Raw genomic sequence first — 26,588 nt, 5'->3', positions numbered from 1 at the left:
GAGAGCTGATTGGAGGGAAGAGACCCCCTCCCCCACACAGCAACAGAGCTGGGGCTGTCAATCTGCTGGAGGTCCCTCCCCTGTCACCATTATTCTCTTGGTGTCAGGAAAACTTGTCAGAAGTGACTCATGCTGATGGCAGAGGAAGGAGGCAGTAGACAGAAATTACACTTGGTGCTGTTGATTGAGTACCTACTATGGAGGGATATGCTTTGTTCAAATTTCATGTCCTAAAGGTTTACAACCACTTTAAGGTAAAAAAAACCTTCGGAGCTGCAGGATCCCTCCAGCCACCCCCTTAAACTTACCTAAGCCAAATCCCAATCCAGCGATGAGATGGGATCAGTAGCTCTTGCCAATGTCTCCCTTTTCACTGAGCAGATTGATAGCAGCGGGAGCCATTGCTGCAGCCAAACAAATGCTGGGCCCGAGCCGCCGGTCTGTGTCAAAGGCCGGCTCAGGAGCAAGCCCACGCAAGTACCCCCATAGAGAGCTGCTTTCTATGGGGGCACTCGCCAAAAAGGAGGAGTCTGGAGCGGCGTTGGGGGACCCCAGAGAAAAAGGGTTGCGGGCGCTGTGTGCAAAACCATTGCACAGAGCAGGTAAGTATTACATGTTTATTATTTAAATTTTTTTTTAAATGAAGGTTTAATGTTACTTTAAGGGTGATTGTAAATTTATCGCTGGCTTACCGTGGTTGTCTATTTCAGGGGTCAGCGGATTGTATGACTTCGGGCCTGTTGGATGTGCGCTAAAAAATAACATCATCCAGACATGGAGACAGCACTTCATACAGGAGGAGCAGATCCTGGAAATCGATTGCACCATGCTGACCCCAGAGCCTGTTCTCAAGTAATTGTCTCTTCTACCTGTATTGTCAAATGCAAATTACACCCATACCTATTTTTTTTGTTTAGGGTGGGCACTGAAGAGCTGCCATCTGCCAGCTTCTTCTAATCTGGGATCCTTCCCAGCCCTCCTTAAGTTCTAAAAAGAAACCTGATGAAGGACAAAGGCAGCGTTGCTTGACCGGATGTAGCAAGATAGAATTTCTGGCAGAGAAGGCTCTTTCAGCATGTTCCTATTGGTCAGTAACTGTAATGGGCAGCCTTATTGGCCTGTAGGATGGTATGAAAGGCAAAGGGGGGTGGGTGGTCTTTCAGCATGCCAGGAAGTGCTGAAATTTGCACGTTAAAATGGCTGTAAAGTTGTGGCCCCTCAGGCACTGGAGAAGCTTGGCCAGGTACCTGTGTTGAAGCAAGTCCAGTGCCTTTATGGTGCTAACAGGTTTAATTTGCCATACATTATCACCTGTATCTCTACAGTTGGGTGTCAGTGGTGGATTGGAAAGGGCTCTAGGACAGACTTTCTCAACATTTTTACCCTAGAGCAGGGGTTTTAAACTGGTGGCCTTCCAGCTGTTACGAAACTACAAGTCCCATCATGCCATTGCCTGTTGGACTCGTGCTTGTAACTGTCAGCCTTCCAGTGCCTCATGGAACTTGTCATTTCGCAACAGCTGGAAGGCCGCCAGTTTGAGACCCCTGCCCTAGAGGGGAAAAAAAAGTTTGATGTCTTGGGGACCCCTTACCAAAATCAGCTTATCGGTGGGGGGGTTGGCTATTACATTGATAATCATTGGAAAGGATGCCAACCTTACCTTTGCTAAGAAATAACATATTGCAGCTTACCAATCTTTAAGTGTGGCGGCAGCATTCATTTTATTTTTTCCCATGGTTGTTTTCTTAGGATGTTTGCTCAAGCTTCCCAAATCCTGTGCTCCACTGAAGGGTGCAGGCTGGAACCAACTCCGTCCCACTTCAAATCCCACTTCAAATCCTACATTAAAGGCGTGAAGAGCGTTCCAGTGACTGCACCCCATACCTAGCCGTGTGTCAGATGGTAACAGCCTCAGCTCACTCTGTCTAGGCCTGGGGTCTCAAACTGGCGACCCTCCAGCTGTTGCAAAACTACAAGTCCCATGAGGCATAGCAAGACTCTGACAGCCACAAGCTTGACATCCAGAGGCATGATGGGACTTGTAGTTTTGCAACAGCTGGAAGTCCGCTAATTGCATATCCCTGGTCTAGGCCATGGCTTGATGCGTTTCGCCCTGCCCCCGGAGCGCTCATGGACTAAGCCCTGGGGCGGGGGCAAGACATATCAGCACAATGGCCTAGACCAGGGGTCTCAAACTGGCGACCCTCCAGCTGTTGCAAAACTACAAGTCCCATGAGGCATTGCAAGGCTGACAGTTACAAGCATGACTCCCACAGGCAGAATCATGGACTTGTTGTTTCGCAGCAGCTGGAGGGCCACCAGTTTGAGACCCCTGGTCTAGGCCATTGTGCTGATATGTCTTGCCCCCGCCCCAGGGCTTAGTCCATGAGCACTCCGGGGGCAGGGCGAAACGCATCAAGCCATGGCCTAGACCAGGGATATGCAATTAGCGGACTTCCAGCTGTTGCAAAACTACAAGTCCCATCATGCCTCTGGATGTCAAGCTTGTGGCTGTCAGAGTCTTGCTATGCCTCATGGGACTTGTAGTTCTGCAACAGCTGCAGGTCCGCTAATTGCATATCCCTGGCCTAGACTGAGTGAGCTGAGGCTGCTGCCATCTTTCTGAAGGTTGCAGGCTAGAATTAAGTTGGTCCTGACTCAAACCATACTATAGAGATGTTAAGAGCGTTCCAGTAACTGCATACCATACTAAGCCTTGTGTCAGAAAAATGGTAGCAGCCTCAGCTTGCTCCGTCTAGGGCCCCCCCCCCCCCCCGAGACATTTCGCCCCTTCCCAGGGCCTAGTCCACGACTAAGCTCTGGGGGCATGGTGAAACACATGGGGTGTGGCTTAGATGGAGTGAGCTGAGACTGCTACCATCTTTCTGACACAAGGCTTTGTATGGTGTGTGATCACCGAAACATTCTTTACGCCACTGTGGGGAGAGAGTAGTGTTGAGATGCATTAGCAGATTTAGGCTTCTTTCACACTGAGCCGCCTGTCTTTTCGGCAATTAGCAGGGCGCTTTTAATCACCAAAAAAGAGGTAAAAAGTCCCATTTTGCGTCGCTTTCAAAGCGCTGCCCATTCATTCCAATAGGCATTGTGTTTTGGGAGTGCTAAATACAGCGCTCCCAATCCGCCCTAAAGATGTTGCTTGCAGGACTTTTCGGAACGTGCTGCAAGCGCACCGTCCCCGTGTAATGGATGGGAGGTGTTTTTTAGGCGCTTTGCAGAGTCTCTAGCACTAAAGCACCTGAAAACCGCCCCAGTGTGAAAGGGGTCTTGGGGTCCATTCACCCCAGCCGCTGCACTGTAACGTGTGCAGTTTTCTTTTGACAAACTTTTTTGAAACGTCGCACACATTTCATATTCAGTTCTCCACTGCGCTGAGAAAGTCATTCTTGCAGTGCTTTTTTTCAGTGCACTGCCGCACACCACCACAACGCCCTGGTGTGAACCGAGCACACAGACTAGTCATTTTGCCTTGCCATGCGGTGGGACTTTGCTGGAATAGATGCCCACCGCAGTCCCACCTCAGCTGGTGTAAATCGATCCTTAGGTGGACCAGACTAACAAATTAAACCTGAACTCTGGCTAACACTTGTTAAAGTGGTTGTAAACCCTTACAGACCACTTCTGGCTACAGGTAAGCCTATAATAAAGCTGTGCCGTTGCTCCTGTGAGTGTGCCATTACCGGCGGCTCGCGCGGGAGTGGCGTCATCTTGGCTCCGACCAATCAATCACAGCGCCGGAGCCGCGATACCCCAAAGTAACCCCCAGGAGTGATGTCGCCAGCCGGTGCTGTGTACAGGCACCGCAGTGAGGGCTTTGATCTCAGGTGAGTATTACGTAATGAGCTAGTATGCTATGCATACTAGCTCATTATGCCTTTGTCTTGCAGGTGTTAGTTTTTTTTTTTTTTTTTTTTTCAAAGTCGGTTTACAACCACCTTAAAGTGGTAGTAAACTCTGTACTACCATTTTTACCTACAGGTAAGCCTATAATAAGGCTCATCTGTAGGTACTGTGAATATTTCCTAAACTTGCACCATTTAGGAGATATTCAGAGTGCATGCAGCTGGTGGCATCATTGGCACATGCGCTCTGAAGGTCCAGCTTACAGCGCGGGAGTGACGTAATCGCGCTCCCACCCCCCCCCGGCCACTCATGTAGCCGGAGGCCACAAATTCAGAAGGAAAACGGGGGAAGATGATAGCCGTCTCAGCGGTGAGATCGCGGTGCTGAAGTACTTTGTTCTAAAGGTAAGTTCCCCATAATGCGATGGGGCTGCGTACTCCGGCTCTGTGACTGGCCGGAGCCGCGTGACGTTACTCCTGCTCATGCGTGCGGGAGCCGTCAGTCACGGCACACGCTGGGGGAAGAAATGGCACGGTGGTCCGTTTCTTCACAGTGCATGCGCTGATGACGACATTGGCACACTACAAGCGAAACGTCTCCTAAACGGCGCGCGTTTAGGAGATATTTTCACTACCTATAGGTAAGCCTTAGTCTAGGCTTACCTATAGATAAAGGTAAGACAAAAGGCTTTACAACCACTTTAAGCAGTTACAGCCACAGTTTGTTTTCCTTTTTTGGATAGAAGTTTTACATAAACTTAATTAACGATGACCATTGGAAGCATCCCTGTCAGTAGTAAAAAAAAAATTGTCCCAATCCTTTAACTGCCACCTTTGCTGGACAGCTTAGTCTGTAAAGGAAGCTGAAAAATAACACTTACTGGCCAGATCACCAGTTGAAAATAAAGGAAAAAAGCTTAAAGAAAGCTAATGCAGCCACCACATCAAAGAGTAGCAAGCTGTAATATCTTCATGTTTTTGGGTTTAATACTGCTTTAAGGAACCCCTAGCAACTTCTGGAGGAACCCTAGTAGATGGTCTAGTAGTTGTCTGTGTGTGTGTTTTGTTTGTTTGTTTTTTTATTTGCGTGTACTTGCAACCCAGACTGCAGATAATACTAGGGTGCAGTGGAGTGGCTCTTCAGCTTACGCATGCAAGAAGCACATGGAAGGGTGACGCATGTCAAACCAAAAAAAAAAAAAAATTCCCAGCTCAACTTACCAACCAGCCTGCAACCAACCAAATTATCCTGTCTAACAATTCACGTAAAAACTAACTAAACCCCTGTTTTTAACGTGAATTGTTAGGATAATTTGGTTAGTTGCAGGCTGGTTGGTAAGTTGAGCTGGGAATTTTTTTTTTAATTTGGTTTGACATGCGTCACCCTTCCATGTGCTTCTTGCTGCGAAGTCCAGCTATAGGTGGGTGCAGTGGCCATTTGCATCACGTAACTGTGTCTGGGAAATTCATGAAATTTCAGAACTGATATGATGATCTAGAGTTTCATATACAAGGTCATTTCATTATATTATTGCTTTTTGTTTACACATGGCACCCTCCTATTTACATTTTAGGACATCTGGGCACGTTGACAAGTTTGCTGATTTTATGGTGAAAGATGTCAAAAACGGTGAATGTTTCCGGGCAGACCATCTTCTAAAAGGTGACACATTAAAGCCGGCACCTTCAGGAACGCCCAGTCTCTGCACCCTCCCTTCATGCCCCCTCTGCTCATTGCTTGTGCACTTCTCTTTCACCCGTCTTACCCTCCTGTCTTCTCCGCACATTGCCTGTACCTTCTTCTGTCCCCCTTTACCTCCTCTCTCCTCCTTTGTCCCTTCAATCCCCCTTGTTCTACGTAACCTTTAATTTGTCCTGTAAACAATTGTTTGTTATATGTGATTGCAATGCTGATGATACTACTCATTGGACTGTATTAGTTTTCTGCCCCCATTCTAAAGGTTGTTTATTTGGCAGCTCATCTCCAGAAACTCATGTCTGACAAAAAGTGCACCGCAGAAAAGAAAGCAGAAATGGAGAGCGTGTTGACACAGGTGAGCAGTGTTGTGTGGTGAAGTCCTCTGGACACATCTGATTGGTGGCTCAGCCATCGTGATTTTGGGCCGATTCACAATAGGGAAGCGCACATGAACGCGGTGTGTGTTCCTGTGTGATTCGCACGTAGTTCCATGCAGTGTGATTTCAGCCCATTCATTTTGAATGGGCTGAAATTGCGCCGCACCAAAAGTAGTTCATGCACACACTTTTATTAATGTGCTGCAAACGGATTGCATGGTATTTTTGTACCATAATATCTTCTTGCTTTCACCTGACCATTATTATATATGGTACCTCATCCCTAAATTGTCGTGTGCCAGCATAGATTGGAACATTATATAGGTACGTATGAAAGAATTATTGGTTATAAAAATATTTTGCTTTATTTTTAAACATGAAGGTTAAAATTGTATCAGATTTTAAAAGATTGAAGTTAATTACATTTAAAGCGGTTGTATACCCGCAGGGAAAAAACAAAAAACAAAAAAAACCTGTAAGACAAAGGCATAATGAGCTAGTCGGCATCACATTCAGGGGAGCTGACATTTTCCCCTTTGCGTTTCTGCCGGGTGCCCGGCTTCCGGCGCTGTGAGTGGCTGGAGCCGCAATGACATCACTCCAGCGCATGCGCGCGGGAGTCCTCCATTCCGGAAAGGTTCAGCAACATCCGCTGGACCTTCAGAGTGCATGCTCCACTGACGTCAGCGGCTGCATGCAAGGTGAATATCTCCTTAACCATATAGGTTTAGGAGATATTAATTTTAATTACAGGCAAGCCTTATTATAGGCTTACCTGTAGGTAAAAATTTGCTAAAGGGGTATACAGCCACTTTAAGGGTTTATATAGCATGTATACATTTTATCATATGCAGATATCTTCAATATTAGTCTGTAAAAACACAACGCGTTTCAACTCCTAGAGTCTTCATCAGGAGGTGAAGAACATATAACAGAACCCAATGATTCAATATATAAAATAGAGAGGTGCAATACAAGGGATGCTGAAACCAAAAAAGGCCGTAAAGAGCAAAAAGGAATGATTGCCGCTTGTGCTGGGCAAAGGCTGAGACCATGTGGTGATCCAATTTTCACCATTTATCCGTATCAGAGGTCAATCACCAGCTCTACAACTTTAGGTTTTTCTTTTGTATAGATCGGGCCCTCATTCCTTTTTGCTCTTTACAGACTTTTTTTGGGTTCCGCATCCCTTGCATTGCATCAGGCTTGCCTCCTTGGGTTCTCCTTGGACTTGCATCCTCTCCATCTTATATATGCATCACTGGGTTCTGTAATATATTCTTTCATCCTGATGAAGACTCTGAGCTGAAATGCATTGAGGTCTTTTTACAGACTGATATTGGGGATGTCTGCATATGATGGAATGTATACATGCTATTATGTATAATTATGAATGTATGAACTTTTGATGTAATCGATTTCAATCTTTTTAAAATTGTGATACAATTTTATTTTTTTTTCTTGTTAACAAATAGTGATATATTTTTATATCCATAATTTTTTTTAATTGTTTCCTTGGTACCTATATAAAGTCCCACTCCATGCTTGCACACTACTACGTTTGTACCAAGCAATCTGTTGTGGGCAAACACACTGCATTTGGGATGTCTTTAATGCCGCGTACACACGGTTGGATTTTCCGACGGGAAATTTTTTCGATGGGAGCTTGTTGTCAGAAATTCCGACCGTGTGTAGGCTCCATCGCACATTTTCCATCTGAATTTCCTACACACAAAATTTGAGATCTGGATCTCAAATTTCCCAACAACAAAATCCGTTGATGGAAATTCCGATCGTGTGTACACAATTCTGATGCACAAAGCTCCACGCATGATCGGAATCAAGCAGAAGAGCTGCACTGGCCATTGAACTTCAATTTTCTCGGCTCGTTGTACGTCACCGCGTTCTTGACGTTCGGAATTTCCGTCAACGTTGTGTATATGCAAGACAAGTTTGAGCCAACATCCGTCGGAAAAAATCCCATGGATTTTGTTCTCGTAATGTGCGAACGTGTGTGCGCAGCATTTCAGTGCGCTGACACCCGCTGCAGATATCAAGGGCAGTGCTCTTTGAATTCGGTGCAGAACACATGCAAGGAATGCAGGTTTCATACACAGAGTTCTAGTGCGAACGGGCCCTTTAAAGTACATGTTTGTTAAATAAAAATTCCCCAGCCTTCTCTATATGTAGCTGCACTTAATAGGCTCCACCAGCCGATAAGTCTTGTGCTTGGGCACTACCATCCCACAGACTTGAATGGTATGTACCTTTTTAGCAGGAGCAGCACCCTATTAAAAGTCTATGGGGCATTAGTACAATGTTAATATTGACCGGGGGGTGTTCTAAAATCTGTATTGAATTGATAAGTTTAAACACTGTGCAGTGCTCAGACTGGCCAAAATTGGGTATTGTGTGCTCAGCTCTAGGTCTTATCCTCCCCTCTGTATGGTCAGGCCTGTATTTTTTGGCCCTATTAATTAGTATTTGTTTTGACTGCAGAATTTGTGATTTTTTTTAAATTTATTTTTCCTAAATTTTCCCTAAATAGATGGACAATTACGGACAACAAGAACTGGCAGACCTCTTTGTCAAGTACAACGTAAAATCCCCCATTACCTTAAATGACCTCACCCCTCCAGTGTCTTTCAATCTGATGTTCCAGACATCCATCGGACCCGGGGGCAACATGACAGGGTGGGTAACCTGCTCTTTATTAATCATGCTATTTTCTTGGTGACTATGGTCCCAGCTGCCTTGAGATCATTGACAAGATTCTCCCGTGTAGTTCTGGGCTGATTCCTCATCGTTCTCATGATCATTGTAACTCCACAAGGTGAGAACTTGCATGGAGCCCCAGACTGAGGGAGATTGACAGTTATTTTGTGTTTCTTCCATTTGTGAATAATCGCACCAACTGTTGTCAACCTCTCACCAAGCTGCTCGGCGATGGTCTTGTAGCCCATTCCAGCCTTGTGTAGGTCTACAATCTTGTCCCTGACATCCTTGGAGAGCTCTTTGGTCTTGGCCATGATGGAGAGATTGGAATCTGATTGTGGACAGGTGTCTTTTATACAGGTAACAAGCTAAGATTAGGAGCACTCCCTTTAAGAGTGCGCTCCTAATCTCAGCTCATTACCTCTATAGAAGACACATGGGAGCCAGAAATCTTGCTGATTGATAGGGGATCAAATACTTATTTCGCTCATTAAAATGCAAATCAATTTATAACTTTTTGAAAGTCGTTTTTCTGGATTTTTTTGTTATTCTGTCTCTCACTGTTAAACCTACCGTTAAAATTAGACTGATCATTTCTTTGTTAGTGGGCAAGCGTACAAAATCAGCAGGGGATTAAATACGTTTTTCCCCTCACTGTACAAACTGCAGCATTTAAGTGAATAAATTATTACTAAACATAAATAGTAACTGTTATAAGCTATCCAAAATATCAGCATCTCAATATTAGTGAGTGACCAATTATATAGAATACGTGACTCCAAAAAGGAGAAATTAACAACTGAAAAAAAGTCCAAATAGGGAGGATTTAAACAGTGAATATTCACAACAGAATTGGCGTGTGTATGCCCCCTGCTGGCGGAAATGCCAAATTACATATATACACACACGATTCGGGGCACAGCTGCTGCCCTGTAGCAGTAAAACTGTTATAGGGAGGTCAGCAAGTGGTTAATGGAGCTGGCTTTGTGAATTGGGCTCAATCATGTTCAGAAAAGGGCCTTCATCAAAATTACTAACAGAGGTGCACAGTTGTTTGAAATGTTTTTGTATTCTGAAGCGTTAACAGTGTAACGTCTGAATTCCATTATCTGGAGGTCTGTCTACATTAATGTTGGCTATACAATGTATTTGTAGAGCACCAGGCTTCTATGCAAAGCTTTACAGATAATATAATGTGGTTTTCACACTACAGTCTTAGAGATGTGCAGAAAATCCGGGAATAATTTGATCAGAAGCTAAGAAACCCAAGTTCCTAGTGAATACCGTAGCAGATGCTGAGATAATGAATGAACATTGAGACGGGACCCCAGTGGGAATTGAATTCACTCCCCAGCAACTGCAAGAAAACTGAGCTGTCCCCTAAGTCAATGTCATTGGCCTGTCCTATTTGAATGCAGCTGTCCTTCAGACTTTGATTGTCCATTTTCCTACCTCTAGGTATCTGCGGCCAGAAACTGCACAAGGAATCTTCCTCAACTTCAAACGGCTGTTGGAATTTAATCAGGGAAAACTGCCATTTGCGGCTGCTCAGATTGGAAACTCTTTTAGGAATGAGATTTCTCCCCGTTCAGGACTCATCAGGGTTCGGTAAGTAGTGGTTTCTCTTAAAGTCATTGTAAAGTCTTGTTTTTTTTGTTTTAATAACATGTTATACTATTCCTCCCACTGACACCTTTAACAGGGCACTATTCCTCCCACTGACCATCAACAGGGCACTATTCCTCCCACTGACCATCAACAGAGCACTATTCCTCCCGCTGACACCATTAACAGGGCACTATTCCTCCCGCTGACACCATTAACAGGGCACTATTCCTCCCGCTGACGCCATTAATAGGGCACTCTTCCTCCCACTGACCATCAACAGAGCACTATTCCTCACACTGACGCCATTAAGGGAGCACTATTCCTCCCACTGACACCATTAACAGGGCACTATTCCTCCCGCTGACGCCATTAACAGGGCACTATTCCTTCCGCTGACGCCATTAACAGGGCACTATTCCTTCCGCTGACGCCATTAACAGGGCACTATTCCTCCCGCTGACGCCATTAACAGGGCACTATTCCTCCCACTGACCATCAACAGAGCACTATTCCTCCCACTGACGCCATTAAGGGAGCACTATTCCTCCCACTGACGCCATTAAGGGAGCACTATTCCTCCCACTGACGCCATTAAGGGAGCACTATTCCTCCCACTGACTCCATTAACAGGGCACTATTCCTCCCACTGACTCCATTAACAGGGCACTATTCCTCCCACTGACACCATCAAAAGGGCACTATTCCTCCCACTGACACCATCAAAAGGGCACTATTCCTTCCACTGACACCATTAAGAGGGGCACTATTCCTCCCACTGACTCCATTAACAGGGCACTATTCCTCCCACTGACTCCATTAACAGGGCACTATTCCTCCCACTGACGCCATTAAGGGAGCACTATTCCTCCCACTGACACCATTAACAGGGCACTATTCCTCCCGCTGACGCCATTAACAGGGCACTATTCCTTCCGCTGACGCCATTAACAGGGCACTATTCCTTCCGCTGACGCCATTAACAGGGCACTATTCCTCCCGCTGACGCCATTAACAGGGCACTATTCCTCCCACTGACCATCAACAGAGCACTATTCCTCCCACTGACGCCATTAAGGGAGCACTATTCCTCCCACTGACGCCATTAAGGGAGCACTATTCCTCCCACTGACGCCATTAAGGGAGCACTATTCCTCCCACTGACTCCATTAACAGGGCACTATTCCTCCCACTGACTCCATTAACAGGGCACTATTCCTCCCACTGACACCATCAAAAGGGCACTATTCCTCCCACTGACACCATCAAAAGGGCACTATTCCTTCCACTGACACCATTAAGAGGGGCACTATTCCTCCCACTGACTCCATTAACAGGGCACTATTCCTCCCACTGACTCCATTAACAGGGCACTATTCCTCCCACTGACACCATCAAAAGGGCACTATTCCTTCCACTGACACCATTAAGGGGGGCACTATTCCTCCCGCTGACACCATTAACAAGGCACTATTCCTCCCACTGACAGCATCGAAGGAGCACTATTCCTCCTGCTAAAAAAACAATGGTGGGGCATTGTTTACTTCCACTTATGCCAGGACATTTTCTACTCAAACTGGCCTCAATTCGACCCCCCTAAATCCTGAAGGACAGTAAACCGGCCCTTTGTTCAACAAAGTTTGGAGACCCCTGGTGTAAGGCACGGACTGTTTCCTGTATATACTTGGCACAATGTAAGGCACAGGCTGCGGACTGAATGTGCATGGTACAGTGTAAAGCACACCCAGCAGACTGAACGTATGTGGCACTCCCTGCATCCTGAATGTTCATGGCACAGTGTAAGGCATTCACTTGAAGGTTGTTTGTTACTGAGATGTGCTTGTTCTGTTTCCCCTGCAGAGAATTCACTATGGCAGAAATTGAGCACTTTGTGGACCCCAATGAGAAAGTTCACCCTAAATTTGAGGCCGTGGCAGACTTGAACATCCTGTTGTATTCCTCCAAAGCGCAGCTCAGTGGGGAGTCGGCACATAAGATGAGGCTGGGTGACGCTGTGGAGCAGGTAGGTCACTTGACCAATCAGCTGTCATGTTCTGCATGTTCTCTTTTGTTTCAGGGAACTGTGTAATATTCTTAGTCGTTTGGAAGGACTCTATGATATAAACATATGAATCCATGACCTGCAGATAGGGTTATAATGCTATATTGCTGATGTAACTGATCTCTTCTCCGATGTTCATATTGTTCTTGCATGTGAGTGAGTGGCTCAAGCAGGTCAGTCTTTCCACCTTAAAAATGTTGTTGATCGTGATGATTTAAAAGCCCAACTTCAGAGGAAGTCAAAATCTTCCCTTGCGATGGGGCTGCTCCCTGTACTGCAAGGGATAAAACGCTTGTTTAGGTCAAGCACATATATCAAACACAAGGCCAGCCAAGCCAATCCGGACCGCCAGGCCTTGTCACTTGGCCCTTGCACCCAGTTTTGCAGCTGGAATGTGGAGGAACACTATTCCCCCACCTCTGGTTCTTGCCCTTCCTCGTTGTCATTTGTAAACATAGAAGCCTGCTTGGAGTTGGGGTTGCACACTGCATAGCGCACCCCTGAGCCCTGCGCTCTGTGCCTGGCGCACCCCTGAGCCCTGCGCTCTGTGCCTGGCGCACCCCTGCGCTCTGTGCCTGGCGCACCCCTGCGCTCTGTGCCTGGCGCACCCCTGCGCCCTGTGCCTGGCGCACCCCTGCGCCCTGTGCCTGGCGCACCCCTGAGCCCTGTGCCTGGCGCACCCCTGAGCCCTGTGCCTGGCGCACCCCTGAGCCCTGTGCCTGGCGCACCCCTGAGCCCTGTGCCTGGCGCACCCCTGAGCCCTGTGCCTGGCGCACCCCTGAGCCCTGTGCCTGGCGCACCCCTGAGCCCTGTGCCTGGCGCACCCCTGAGCCCTGTGCCTGGCGCACCCCTGAGCCCTGTGCCTGGCGCACCCCTGAGCCCTGTGCCTGGCGCACCCCTGAGCCCTGTGCCTGGCGCACCCCTGAGCCCTGTGCCTGGCGCACCCCTGAGCCCTGTGCCTGGCGCACCCCTGAGCCCTGTGCCTGGCGCACCCCTGAGCCCTGTGCCTGGCGCACCCCTGAGCCCTGTGCCTGGCGCACCCCTGTGCCTGGCGCACCCCTGTGCCTGGCGCACCCCTGCGCTCTGTGCCTGGCGCACCCCTGCGCTCTGTGCCTGGCGCACCCCTGCGCTCTGTGCCTGGCGCACCCCTGCGCTCTGTGCCTGGCGCACCCCTGCGCTCTGCGCCTGGCGCACCCCTGCGCTCTGCGCCTGGCGCACCCCTGCGCTCTGCGCCTGGCGCACCCCCGAGCCCTGCCCGCCCCGCCACAGATGCAACCGGCCCTTTGAGAGCAACCATACTGCTGATGCAGCCCATGATGAAATTGAGCTTGACATCCCTGGTCTAGGGAATGGGATAAACTGTTTTCTCTATCTAGTCCTCCACTCCTGCAGCAGCCAGTGCCCCAATACACTTTAGTTGTGGTCCCCTTGGCATCCTCAAGTCTGATGAAGGGCTATGGATCCTCCGTTGGACTTGATGTGACCAGGGAACCTGCATCCATCAGTGATTAGGGAAGAAGAAGCTGCGATGGGACCAGTCTGAGGAGATAGCCTGCGAGAGAGGAGGATTGGGTAAGTAAACCGCTTTTCTTGTCCCCATAGACATAAACATTCAACCCTTGCAGTGCGGGGGTAGCTCTTCTGCATGTAAGCATTTTTACTTTCCTTGGAGTTCAGTTTTACCCTTTCACACACCAGCTTTATAACTGCACTGAAGGATTGTGATTGAGGCATTGCTTTGAAAGGTTAGGGTTCAACAGACTCCAACACACCCTAAATACCAACTAGCTGTAAAAAAAAAAAAAAAAAAAATTATTTCCCACTAGTCTCGCCTTGTGTCCAGAGTTCGCTTACTTGCCCTTTCCTTTTCGTCTTCTCTCTCTGCATCTGAGCCTTTAAAAAAAAAATTAATAACTCTGACCTGCCACATAACTCCAGTTAATGTTGCGTCACTTACTGTAATTATTATTATTATCATTATACAGGATTTATATAGCGCCAACAGTTTGCACAGCGCTTTACAACATCGGGGAAGACAGTACGATTACAATACAATTCAATACAGGAGGGATCAGAGGGCCCTGCTCGTTAGAGCTTACAATCTAGAAGGGAGGGTCCAGTGGAACAAAGGGTAGTAGCTGTGGGGGATGATCACATGGAAAAAATGAAAATACAGTTGTTAGGTGTGGGTAGGGTAGGCTTCTCTGAAGAGGAGGGTTTTCAGGGATCGTCTAAAAGGTAATAGAGTAGGAGATAGACGGACAGATTAAGGGAAAGGAGTTCCATAGGCTTGGAGAGGCTCTGGAAAAGTCCTGGAGACTAGCATGGGAGGAGGTGATGATAGAGCTAGAGAGCAGGAGGTCTAGAGAACGATTAGGCTCGTATTTTGAGACTAGGTCAGTGATGTAGCTGAGGGCAGAATTGTGAATTGCTTTGTAGGTAGTTTGTTAGTATTTTAAATTTAATTAGTAGGGTGAGCGGAAGCCAGTGGAGGGATTGACTGAGAGGAGGAGCAGAGACAGAGTGGTTGGTAAGGTGGATGAGTCTGGCAGTAGTATTCATGATGGACTGAAGGGGGATAGAGTATGCAGAGGTAAGCCAATGAGGAAGGAGTTGCAGTAATCGAGGCAAGAGATGACCATGGAGTGAATTAAAAGCTTTGTTGTGTCATTGGTTAGAAAGGGGTGTATTTTGGAGATGTTCCGGAGGTTGAGTCGGCAAGATTTGGACATGGGGCTTAAAGGAGAGTTCAGAGTCCAGGACTACTCCTAGGACCTTGGCATGTGGGGATGGGCTGATAGTTGTGCCATCAATTTTGACAGAGAGATCAGGGGAAGTGGCACGTGGGGGAGGAAAAATGATAAGTTTGGTTTTGGACAGATTAAGTTTGAGGAAGTGGTGTGACATCCAGACTGATATATCTGATAGTAAAAGTGATACATGAGGAGACTGAAGGAGTGAGTAGAAAAATAGATTTGAGTGCGTAGAGATGGTATTGGAAGCCATGGGAGGCTATCAGCTGACCCAGGGAGGAGATGTAGATTGAAAATAGGAGAGGTCCAAGAACAGAACCTTGGGGGACCCCAACAGAGAAAGGAAGAGGAGAGGAGGCGGTAGAATTGTAGGTAACGCTAAAGGTGCGGTTAAATAAGTGGGTGGAAAACCAGCGAAGAGTACAGTCATGGAGACCAAAGACATGGAGTTTTTTGAGGAGGAGGGGGTGGTTAACCGCATCAAAGGCAGCAGAGAGGTCCAGAAGTAGGAGTTACAGAATAGTGTCCCTACATGCACTATAAAATGATGCATGTATTGGAGAAATGATGCATACAAGGTTTACAACCACTTTAAATCTAACAAGGTGGCTTCCTCTTTCTAGCTGTATATCACTTATTCCCATCTGACAGTTTTATTGTGCTCCTGGACGATAACTTCCAGAGCTCTACTGCTACTCTATGGTCTCAGTTCCTTCAAGAGCAGAGTCGCTGGAACTGCTATGCCCGCCCTTCCCTTCCTTCTGCCCATTTACAGAATCCATTGTATTATGTGAACTCATTCACAAAATACAAAGGCTTCTGTGAATGGGCAGCAGAGGGGTGGGGCGAGCATAGCTGCTCTCTGTGCTCCTCTCATCCTACAGCAAGAGTGTATCCTCCAGGAGTGCAATGAACCGGTAATAGAGAGAGGAGAGGTGACATGCACCTAACTGGATTTAACTTATGTGCCTGCACTTTTTGCAAAGTTGCTGAATTCCTGAAATTCAGGTTTAAAGTAATACTAAAGGATATTTTTCTTTTTTTTTTTTTTGTTTAAACGATATTGCAGAGAAAGGTCCCTTACCCCATTTTCTGGCGGTCCACCGCCAGCGCTTTCTGCTTCTCCCTCTTCCAGGTGCCTCCTTGGCAAGCTGGTTGCTAAGGAAGCACCCATGCATGCGTACGTCCAAGCTGTTCTGTGTGTCTCTAAAGATGAGCACAGCACCAGTTGGCCACGCCTTCCTCGCAGGAGTTTTACTTGCACCAGCAGGAACCTATGTCATCTCATGTTAAAGCAGGTAGCGGTGCTGGAGCTGCGGACTATGCTGAAGCAGGGACATGGAGCAAGGTAAGTGTTTAGGAATGGTACCTTAAAGGAATTGTACCTTAAAGGAGAAGTACAGCCAAAGCTCGTTTGGCTGTACTACTCCTGTGAATCACAGGCGTGCAGTTCGTTTTGCACTCCTGTGACCCTTTTTCAGTAGAGAGCGGGCTGAAGTCCACTCTCTGCTGACGTCCGAGTCAGTCCAGGCTCAGCATCATCAAGAGAATGGGAGTCGGGATCCACCTAGTTCCCTGGACCGACACCCGGCTCAGCCTCTCTGCGAGTCGCTGAGAGCCTGAGCTGTCCGCTTCCGCACCCTCCACAGCCCAGCGCTCCAGTAAACTAGGAGAGGGCAGAGCAAAGAGATGTGACTGACTGACAGTCAGCAGCTCTCTGCTCAGGGAGCTGTGAGAGCCGAGTAATTGGGGGTGTTTGATCGCTCGGTTCTCAGTGTAGAGGCGCTGGGGGACAGATGCAGCATCCACCTAGGTAAGTTTGAATCAAAAAAAAAAAAACCCATGCTTCTCTTAATGCAAAAAATGCAGTAAGGTAAAAAAAAAAACTTTTAGACTTTAAAACCAAATAAAAATCTAAACAACTCTGCCATTGTACACTGTAGCGAATTGTCTGCGACTTGTTAAGAAGACTTCCTGTAAGTAAAGATCTGACCTTTTTTGCGTCTTCCTTTTCTCCAGGGTGTGATCAATAACTCAGTCCTGGGATACTTCATAGGAAGAATCTACTTATACCTCATTAAAGTCGGCGTGTCAGCGGAGAAGCTGCGGTTCCGGCAGCACATGGAAAATGAAATGGCACATTATGCCTGCGACTGCTGGGATGCCGAGACCAAAACCTCTTATGTAAGTATCGGGAAGTATGTACTCTGCAGCTCTTACCAGGCTGTATCCTTCTGTCCTGTCTAATATCCAAATACCAGCAACAATCCATTCCAGCCCACTGCAAGTTATTGGGAGAAATCGGCTGATATTTGGGATATTTGACTGTAGTTCTTTTTTCTTCTCATGGGGAAATAGAGACATCTACTGGTTTACAGACCAAACTGCAGTTGCTTTGGCACCTTTCAATAAGATAGTGATGTGATACTTGGTTTAAGAACAAATCTGCCCTTAATATTTTTTGTTCGGCTTTGACACTGAAGAGCCTGTAAATCTATTTTTTAATATCAAAAGCCATCTGCGCTATGGAGCGGTTTGAAAGGTATACAGGCAGTATACATAACCCACATAGATAACTGAAATAAAAAATGTTTAGCGCCACTAAACGTGCAGCATAAAGCAAAACAAACAAATGTGTAAACATTCATCAACAATTGAGGCAAGAAAGAATGTGTTACTAAAAGGTCAAAGTCCAGATAAAAGGATGAGATTCTGTGCAAAATTCATGAAGAGAAGATCTGACACCTTCACACGTATAAATAATCCTTCCCAAAATTTGTTCAGAGGCCGGTCACCACCTCCCTGTGGAGTCAACACTCACTGGAACAGATGGCTGCCATTACAATAACGTATGCGCCTGTGACTTTAAAGCGGAGTTCCACCCAAAAGTGGAACTTAAGCACTCCTCGCCCCCTTACATGCCACATTTGGCATGTAATCTCTTTTCGGGGGGAAGTGGGTACCTGGTTTTGACAGGTACTTTCTGTTCCACTTCCTGCTTCCGTCGTCTCGCCGCCTAGGCGACTCCTCCTTTCCCCACAGAAGGCCACTCCCTCTCTGCAATCTTCTGGAACACGTCACAGGTCCCAGAAGATTGCCTGGCCACCAGGAGAGCGCAGTGCGCACACGGCTATGAAGCCACAAGCTGTTACAGCTGGGTGCCCACACTTGCAATGATGGCGCCACGGAGAGGAGGGGCAGAGGAGCGAGGCTTCGAGCGGCTGCATCCCTGGACTGTGTGACAGGTGAGTGTTTTTTGAAATTCAGCAACTAAGCTTTTTGTAGCTGCTGACTTTTAATAAACTTACAAAAGAGTGGGACTCCGCTTTAAGTAAAAAATTCACAGCCCAGTGTCTTCATCAAAAGGCACCTCTCAATGGAGAGTAGCTGGGATAAATGAAGCTCACCAGGAGCCAAGAGTAATCTCCAATAGTATAGTATTTTAGAGCGGTAGTAAACCTCAAAAAAAAAAAATTCCCTGAAAGGCAATGCCATAATGTGCTAGTATGCATCGTAGACTAGCACATTATGAGAAATTTACCTTTAGAACGTAGCCCTCCAGCTGCGCGATGTCACAGCTGAGAGGGCTGACATCTTCCCCCCCCAGTCTTCCCCCCCAGTCCGGTTCAAGGCCTCTGGCTACATGCACGTAGAAGCCGATGTTTACTGCACGGGCTTAAAGCGGTGTTCCAGCCACAAACTTTTTTTTTTTTTTTTTTTTTTTTAAAGTCAGCAGCTACAAACACTGTAGATGCTGACTTTTAATAAGGACACTTACCTGTTCAGGGAGCCCGCGATGTCGCCCCCCCCCCCCCCCCCCCCCCGCGGCCTCTTTTCAAATTGTGGCAGCTGGTGTGGGAAGAAGATCGGGGGGGGGGGGAGTTGCAGGAACATATTACATAAGATGAACTTGTAGAAGAAGAGTACTGCAGGGGACAGATCCGTATTAATGAGTATTGCACCTAAATCTTCTTTTTTTTATTTTACTTTTTTAATAGAGATCTATTTAATTCTTTGTTTGCTGTTGCTTACTTTTTCTTTCAGGGCTGGATAGAGATTGTTGGCTGTGCGGACCGCTCATGTTACGATCTTTCCTGCCATGCCAGAGCTACAAAGGTGGTGCTTGCTGCTGAAAAGCCTCTTAAAGAACCCATATCCTTTCTCAACTTCCGATTTTTATACATTTGTCTTGTGTGTTTCGGTATTAAGTTGTCTTGTCAATATTCCTATCGCACACGTTCCTGGAAAGTATGGCTCTAAAAATGGTGGGTGCTGTAGCGATTTACCAATTGGGTCCTGGAAACATCATGCAAGTGTACGTATTCTCACCAGCACACCGTGGATCAACAACCTCCGTCCAAAATGTTTTCTTTTATTGAGAGAGGTCACATCACAGAGATAAGTGCAACGTTTCGGAGCCACGCAGGGCCCCTTCGTCAGGCATGTGACACTCCAAAGCAATGCACTTATCTCTGTGATGTGACCTCTCTCAATAAAAGAAACCTTTGGACAGAGGTTGTTGATCCATGGTGTGCTGGTGAATATGTACACTTGCTTGGTATTAAGTTGGTCACACTATTTGCATATATAACTTGTATTCCCTCAGCAAACGGAGTGGTTGGGGAAGAGAAGAAAAGACGAGCAGCTATGGGGACTGTCAATAAAATGTAACTTTGGCTGTCCTAAAATACTTAAAGCGGTGTTCCGCCCAAAAAAATAAATACATTAAAAGCCAGCAGCTGCACCTACTGGCTTTTAACAATAGGACACTTACCTGTCATGGAGTCCAGCAATGTCGGCACCGCAGGGTGCTGCCGCCGCCGCCATTGCGGGTAAGGGTACTCAGCAGTGTAGCCTTACGGCTTCACGCCGGTAACCCTACTGCACGTGCGGGAGGCCCCGCTCCTCTCTCCTACTAGCCTGGCAACAGGGAGAGGAGGAGGGAGCCCCGCGGTGATGTCACGGGCCGTGGCCCGGACTCCCAGAAGTGGGAACACAGGATACCTGTCAAAGACGGGTATTCTGTCCCCACTGAAAGGTGCCAGTTGTGGCACCGGAGGCGGGGAGAGGAGACAAAAGAGCGGAAGTTCAACTTTTGAGTGGAACTCCGCTTTAAAATAGTTTCTTCTCCCTAGCTGATGATGAATATTTTACTTGCTGTTTAGGGGATGATCTGGCAGTGTCATACATACCCTAATCTATGGTCTTTCCGTCTTCTTTCCCACTGACTCCAGTTGTGATGACCAGTCCACCAAAATCTTTTCTTGCTGGTCTCTGATCTTGCCGTCACCCCTCATCGCATACATGGACAAGTGGCTGAGTCGCATCCTGATGACCTTGTCCCTGATCCTGCATTGTATATGATAGAGCCCCCCCATCCACTGTTGAGTTCTGGAGTGAGGAGGAACAGATAGTAGACTTTCGCTCGTAGGGATAGTATTGCTCTGTCAATTCATATTTTAGAAACAAACATATCTTTAGTTTGTAAGCTCCTTGAGCAGGGCCCTCCTATTCCTTCTGTATTGTAATTCTACTGTTCTCCTTTATATTGTAAAGCGCTGTTGTCACTATATAATCACTGTATAAATACAATATATTCTTCATTAGCTCAGTTTGGGGTGAGCAGATTTTAAGTGTTATCACTGCCAGAGTTGGGAATTTTATTTTAGGAAGGAGAGCGTTTTTTTTTTTTTTTTTTATGCACTAAGTATCAATTGATTCCAGTGCAGTCCATCTACCCATACATTTTATATAGTGGCTGGTGCTCAAAGAGAAACGACCTCCTCTTTTCAGTCCTCTTACCTTTTAAGCTGGGTTATCATTAAAAACAATATACTTGTGCGCTTTGCGAATCCAATGTTGGTCTGCTGGAACCCGCAGTGCCATCTCTGCTTCTGATGTCATCGGTAAGCCAGGTTTCTCTTCCGGGATTCAGGCAGCGAAACCTGGGGATCAGTTCTGGTTCCTGATGACACACCTCAAATTCTGTCCTTCTCCGCCGTATTGAAGATGATGCTTACCTGAAGCTGGCAATCTCCCACACGGAAACATCTTATAAGTACGGATAGGAGGCATTCTGATTGGTTAGTGCCGACCAATCAGAACCCACGTAGGCCGTCTTGTCAGCACTGGAGAAGTGGAGAGAAAGCCGTGGGGATTTCAGATCCCTGGATCGGTAAAGCGGCTATACGATGTGTTAGTGCGGGAGATCACCGGCTTCAGGTACAGCGGGACCGGGTGTGATGGGGGGGGGGGGTCCAGTGTACTTTCACCGTACAGATTTTCTGTAAAGGTGAACTTACACTTTAAAGTGAATTGGCCATTGGTGCCATGTCAGAGTACAGTTGCAAGTAGAATATATCGCCCAAACACCATTGTAGCAAAACTGGAATCAAACTTTTACTCGCTATCACATAGTGCAGCGTCTCAGGGCCACTGAAGACCCCTTCCTCAGGCAGCAGTAGTCACTGCTGGAAGGGGGTCCTCTGTGACCCCGAAACATCACACAATGTGGTGGGGAATACGTGTTTTGATTCCTGTTTTGCTTCAGTGGTGTTTGGATGATATATTCTACCTGGTGGCCCCGAAATGTCGCACAATGTGGCAGCAAAATAATCCGATCTATGTCCAAGTCTTCAGATTTTACTTGCTAAACATATCAGGATTCCAGTATAACACCTGTAGATGGCAGTGTAGCGCTAGGATTCCAGGGGTATCGGCCACAGAATGGCAGAGGAAAATCTGCTTTGCTTAGAGGGTATGTCACCCTGTCACCGGGGGGGGGGGGGGGGGGTAAGCAGCCCAGCTGGTCGAATGCTTCCATCTGACGGGCAGGAGTCTGCTTGTCAGATTTCCACCCAATCCTGGACCTGGCAGTGAAAGAGTTAAAGTATATCTAAACATCTCAGAGAACTAAGCACAAATCTTCTGTGGATGTCGGCTGCCTCAAATCCTTCTGTCTCTTCATGTCATCCCAGACAGACTCCATGATGTTGAGTAAAAGGGAAAATATGGGACTTTAATGGCACCACATCTCAGAGTAGATAAAAAAAATGTAAAAATGTATTTATTGAAATAACAAAATTGATTTAAAACATATCCGAGTACATATTACATTATGTATCCCCCCCCCCAATTATACTGCACTGGTATCCCCAATAACCCTCAAACTGTATATAGGGAGCCCCCAATAATCAGTGTGTTGAAAAATAATAAAAATAATCCATGAAGTTGAGATCAGGGCTCTGTGGGGACAAAACCATCTCTTTCAGGACTCGTTCTTCTTTATACTGAAGATAGTTCTTAAAGCGGAGTTCCACCCAAAAATGGAACTTGTGCTTTAAGTGCAGGTGACCCCCTGACATGCCACATTTGTGGGAACAGGTGTTTAATAAGTCAGCAGCTAAACTTTTTGTAGCTGCTGACTTTTATATGGGTAGAACTCCGCTTTAATGACATTGGCTGTATGTTTGGGGTGGTTGCCCTACTGTAGAATAAATTTGGGGCTAATCGCTTACAGCTCCCTGATGGTATGGCATGATAAATAAGCAACTGCCTGTATTTCTCAGCATTGAGGCGATTCAGTTCATATTTGCAGCGCTATACAAGTCCATTCATTCATTGAGGACACCATTGATTAGACTTTGCACATTTTATTTAATTATTTTTATCTATTTTTAAACCAAAATTCCTTAACCCCAGTGCACAAAACCGTTAATGTTGTCCAGTTTGATGCCAATAAGGGAGCTATCGGCAAAGCGTACAAGAAGGACGCCAAGCTGGTGATGGAGTATCTTGCGATTTGTGATGAATGCTTCATCACAGAGAAGGAGAAGCTGCTACAGGAAAAAGGGTGAGTCCATTTTTTTATTTTAGGAAATGCATATTGGTTTTGTGTGTGTTTTCTTTCTTTGGGTCATGTAAGCTCACCAGGTCAGGATTATTAACCAGTTTCGGTCCTGGCAAATTCGGACATTCCTCCCCTACATGCAATAAGCAGCATTTTGGGGTTTTTTTGGCTAGAAAACTACTTAGAACACCCAAACATTATATTTACAGTATCTCACAAAATGAGTACACCCCTCACATTTTTGTAAATATTTTATTATATCTTTTCATGTGACAACACTGAAGAAATGACACTTTGCTACAATGTAAAGTAGTGAGTGTACAGCTTGTATAACAGTGTAAATTTGCTGTCCCCTCAAAATAACTCAACACACAGCCATTAATGTCTAAACTGCTGGTAACAAAAGTGAGTACACCCCTAAGTGAAAATGTCCAATTTGGGCCCAATTAGCAATTTTCCCTCCCTGGTGTCATGTGACTCGTTAGTGTTACAAGGTCTCAGGTGTGAATGGGGAGCAGGTGTGTTAAATTTAGTGTTATCACTCTCACTCTTACTGGTCACAAAGTTCAACATGGCACCTCATGACAAAGAACTTTCTGAGGATCTGAAAAAAAGAATTGTTGCTCTACATAAAGATGGCCTAGGCTATAAGAGGTTTGCCAAGACCCTGAAACTGAGCTGCAGCACGGTGGCCAAGACCATACAGCGGTTTAACAGGACAGGTTCCACTCAGTACAGGCCTCGCCATGGTCAACCAAAGAAGTTGAGTGCACGTGCTCAGCGTCATATCCATAGGTTGTCTTTGGGAAATAGACGTATGAGTGCTGCCAGCATTGCTGCAGAGGTTGAAGGGGTGGGGGGTCAGCCTGTCAGTGCTCAGACCATACGCCGTACACTGCATCAAATTGATCTGCATGGCTGTTGTCCCAGAAGGAAGCCTCTTTTAAAGATGATGCACAAGAAAGCCTGCAAACAGTTTGCTGAAGACAAGCAGACTAAGGACATGGATTACTGGAACCATGTCCTGTGGTCTGATGAGACCAAGATAAACTTATTTGGTTCAGATGGTGTGAAGCGTGTGTGGCGGCAACCAGGTGAGGAGTACAAAGACAAGTGTGTCTTGTCTACAGTCAAGCATGGTGGTGGGAGTGTCATGGTCTGGGGCTGCATGAGTGCTGCCGGCACTGGGGAGCTACAGTTCATTGAGGGAACCATGAATGCCAACATGTACTGTGACATACTGAAGCAGAGCATGATCCCCTCCCTTCAGAGACTGGGCCGCAGGGCAGTATTCCAACATGATAACGACCCCAAACACACCTCCAAGACGACCACTGCCTTGCTAAAGAAGCTGAGGGTAAAGGTGATGGACTGGCCAAGCATGTCTCCAGACCTAAACCCTATTGAGCATCTGTGGGGCATCCTCAAATGGAAGGTGGAGGAGCGCGAGGTCTCTAACATCCACCAGCTCTGTGATGTTGTCATGGAGGAGTGGAAGAGGACTCCAGTGACAACCTGTGAAGCTCTGGTGAACTCCATGCCCAAGAGGGTTAAGGCAGTGCTGGAAAATAATGGTGGCCACACAAAATATTGACACTTTGGACCCAATATGGACATTTTCACTTAGGGGTGTACTCACTTTTGTTACCAGCGGTTTAGACATTAATGGCTGTGTGTTGAGTTGTTTTGAGGGGACATCAAATTTACACTGTTATACAAGCTGTACAATCACTACTTTACATTGTAGACAAGTGTCATTTCTTCAGTGTTGTCACATGAAAAGAATAGAATAAAATATTTTACAAAAATTTTCAGTTTCGGTGCACCACTAGTATTTCCAAAAAAATTTGTGTTTGAAAAAATGCAGTGCAACTATCTGTGACATAAAAATATGCAGCAGCCACCATTTTATTCTCTAGGGCCTCTGCTTTAAAAAAAAATAAAAAATGTGTACGTAGATATAGATATATAGATTATATATTTAAAAAAAATGTGTGTGTGTGTGTGTGTGTGTGTGTGTGTGTGTGTGTGTGTGTGTATATATATATATATATATATATATATATATATATTATAAAATATGTACCGTATTTATCGGCGTATAACACGCACTTTTTTCCCCTTAAAATCAGGGGAAAATCGTGAGTGCGTGTTATACGCCGATCCCTGCTAATTTTGATCGATAGGGGCGATCGCCGCCGACATACACATAGCGTGTAGATTTAAAAATGGTGCCGCCGAGTTTGCAGGGACTCGGCGCCGCCAAGTTTGCAGGGACTCGGCGCCGCTCACAGTCACGCCCAGTCCCGCCATTGGACCTGTGTTATGCCCATCATAGGGCGGGACTGGGCGTGACTGTGAGCGGCGCCGAGAAGAGTCGAGTACACTCGGCTATGTGTATCTTGGCTCCACCCAGTCACTGTGATCTCGGCGGTGCTCGTTCAGCTCAGCCGAGTCCCTGCAAACTCCGCAGCACCGTATTTAAATCTGTAATGGACAAAAATCCTGCTTGCTGCAGCTCGGTGGTACAGAACCTCTGCTCTAGACTAGAAAAGTGACTGTAAATATGAAATGTTAATATTATGCAGTTCATAATCCAGCCTGCAGATGTCACTCCAGTCTGCTTTTCAGATCATCAAAATGCTTTCTTTACACCAGTGCTGAACTCCGGGCCTTCCCTTCAGTCTTGCACAGTTGTACCGGCTCCTGTCCTTGACTGAAATTGTTAACCCTGATTTTACCGCACAATGCGAGCTTCCCGTTGCTGCCACTCTCTGTGCTTTTGACTGTATCTGACAATTCATTGCTTAAATTACATTTTAACCATTTCTGTTTTCTTGCAGGGAATTCACTATAGAGACAGAAGGGAAGACTTTTGTGCTGACAAAGGATATGGTCAGTGTGAAGAGGTTTCAGAAAACCATACATGGTAATTACTTCTATTTGCATCTTTAATGCACAACAGTGCTTTTGTTGCATTTACATGCTTTTGATATTAGGAGAGGCTTTGCTATTGTTCGTTGTTGCCTAGTCAGGTTCTGCTAACCACTTCAGCTCCGGAAGATTTTACCCCCTAATGACCAGGCCATTTTTAGCGATACAGCACTGCTTTACTGTAACTGACAACTGCGCAGTCGTGCTACTCTGTACCCAAATAAAGCGTACGTTCCCCCCCCCCCCCCCCCCCCCACAAATAGAGCTTTCTTTTGGTGGTATTTGATCACCTCTGCGGTTTTTATTTTTGTGCTATAAACATAAAAAAAGCACAATTATTTTTTTACTATACTATTTTTTACTTTCTGCTATACAACACATCCAATAAAAAAAAATTTAAAATTCAAATATCTTCATCAATTTAGGCCAATATGTATTCTGCTACATTTTGGTTAAATTAATCCCAATACGTTTATATTGATTGGTTTGCACAAAAGTTATCGTGTCTACAAATTATGGGATATTTTTATGGATTTTTTTTATTTATTTTTTTACTAGCAATGTTGACTATCAGCAATTTTATTTATTTATTTTTTTAGCGGGATTGCTAAATCGGACACCTGACACTTTTGACACTTTTTTGGGAACCAGTGGCATTATTACAGTGATCAGTGCTAAAAATTTGCACTTTTACTGTACTAATGACACTGGCTGGGAAGGAGTTAAGAGGGGCA

At 46.1% G+C, this 26,588-nt stretch overlaps 1 protein-coding gene across 1 annotated transcript in view; it reads left to right on the top strand.

Moving 5' to 3' along the window:
- LOC141144116 (glycine--tRNA ligase-like) overlaps positions 1 to 26,588 on the top strand; it is an 81,956-nt gene that overhangs the window by 37,675 nt on the left and 17,693 nt on the right. The window contains exons 4-13 of the mRNA XM_073629506.1: positions 711 to 852; positions 5,435 to 5,523; positions 5,838 to 5,914; positions 8,485 to 8,630; positions 10,110 to 10,259; positions 12,117 to 12,279; positions 17,091 to 17,255; positions 19,116 to 19,228; positions 22,783 to 22,923; positions 25,764 to 25,849. Coding sequence (XP_073485607.1) covers positions 711 to 852; positions 5,435 to 5,523; positions 5,838 to 5,914; positions 8,485 to 8,630; positions 10,110 to 10,259; positions 12,117 to 12,279; positions 17,091 to 17,255; positions 19,116 to 19,228; positions 22,783 to 22,923; positions 25,764 to 25,849 — 1,272 coding nt within the window. The remainder of the gene's footprint in view (positions 1 to 710; positions 853 to 5,434; positions 5,524 to 5,837; positions 5,915 to 8,484; positions 8,631 to 10,109; positions 10,260 to 12,116; positions 12,280 to 17,090; positions 17,256 to 19,115; positions 19,229 to 22,782; positions 22,924 to 25,763; positions 25,850 to 26,588) is intronic.

The sequence above is a fragment of the Aquarana catesbeiana genome, linkage group LG05 (assembly GCF_042186555.1).
Source record: "Aquarana catesbeiana isolate 2022-GZ linkage group LG05, ASM4218655v1, whole genome shotgun sequence".
Taxonomy (NCBI): Eukaryota; Metazoa; Chordata; class Amphibia; order Anura; family Ranidae; genus Aquarana; species Aquarana catesbeiana.
Note: the sequence above shows the minus strand (reverse complement) of the source record. Positions and strands in the feature narration are given on the sequence as shown.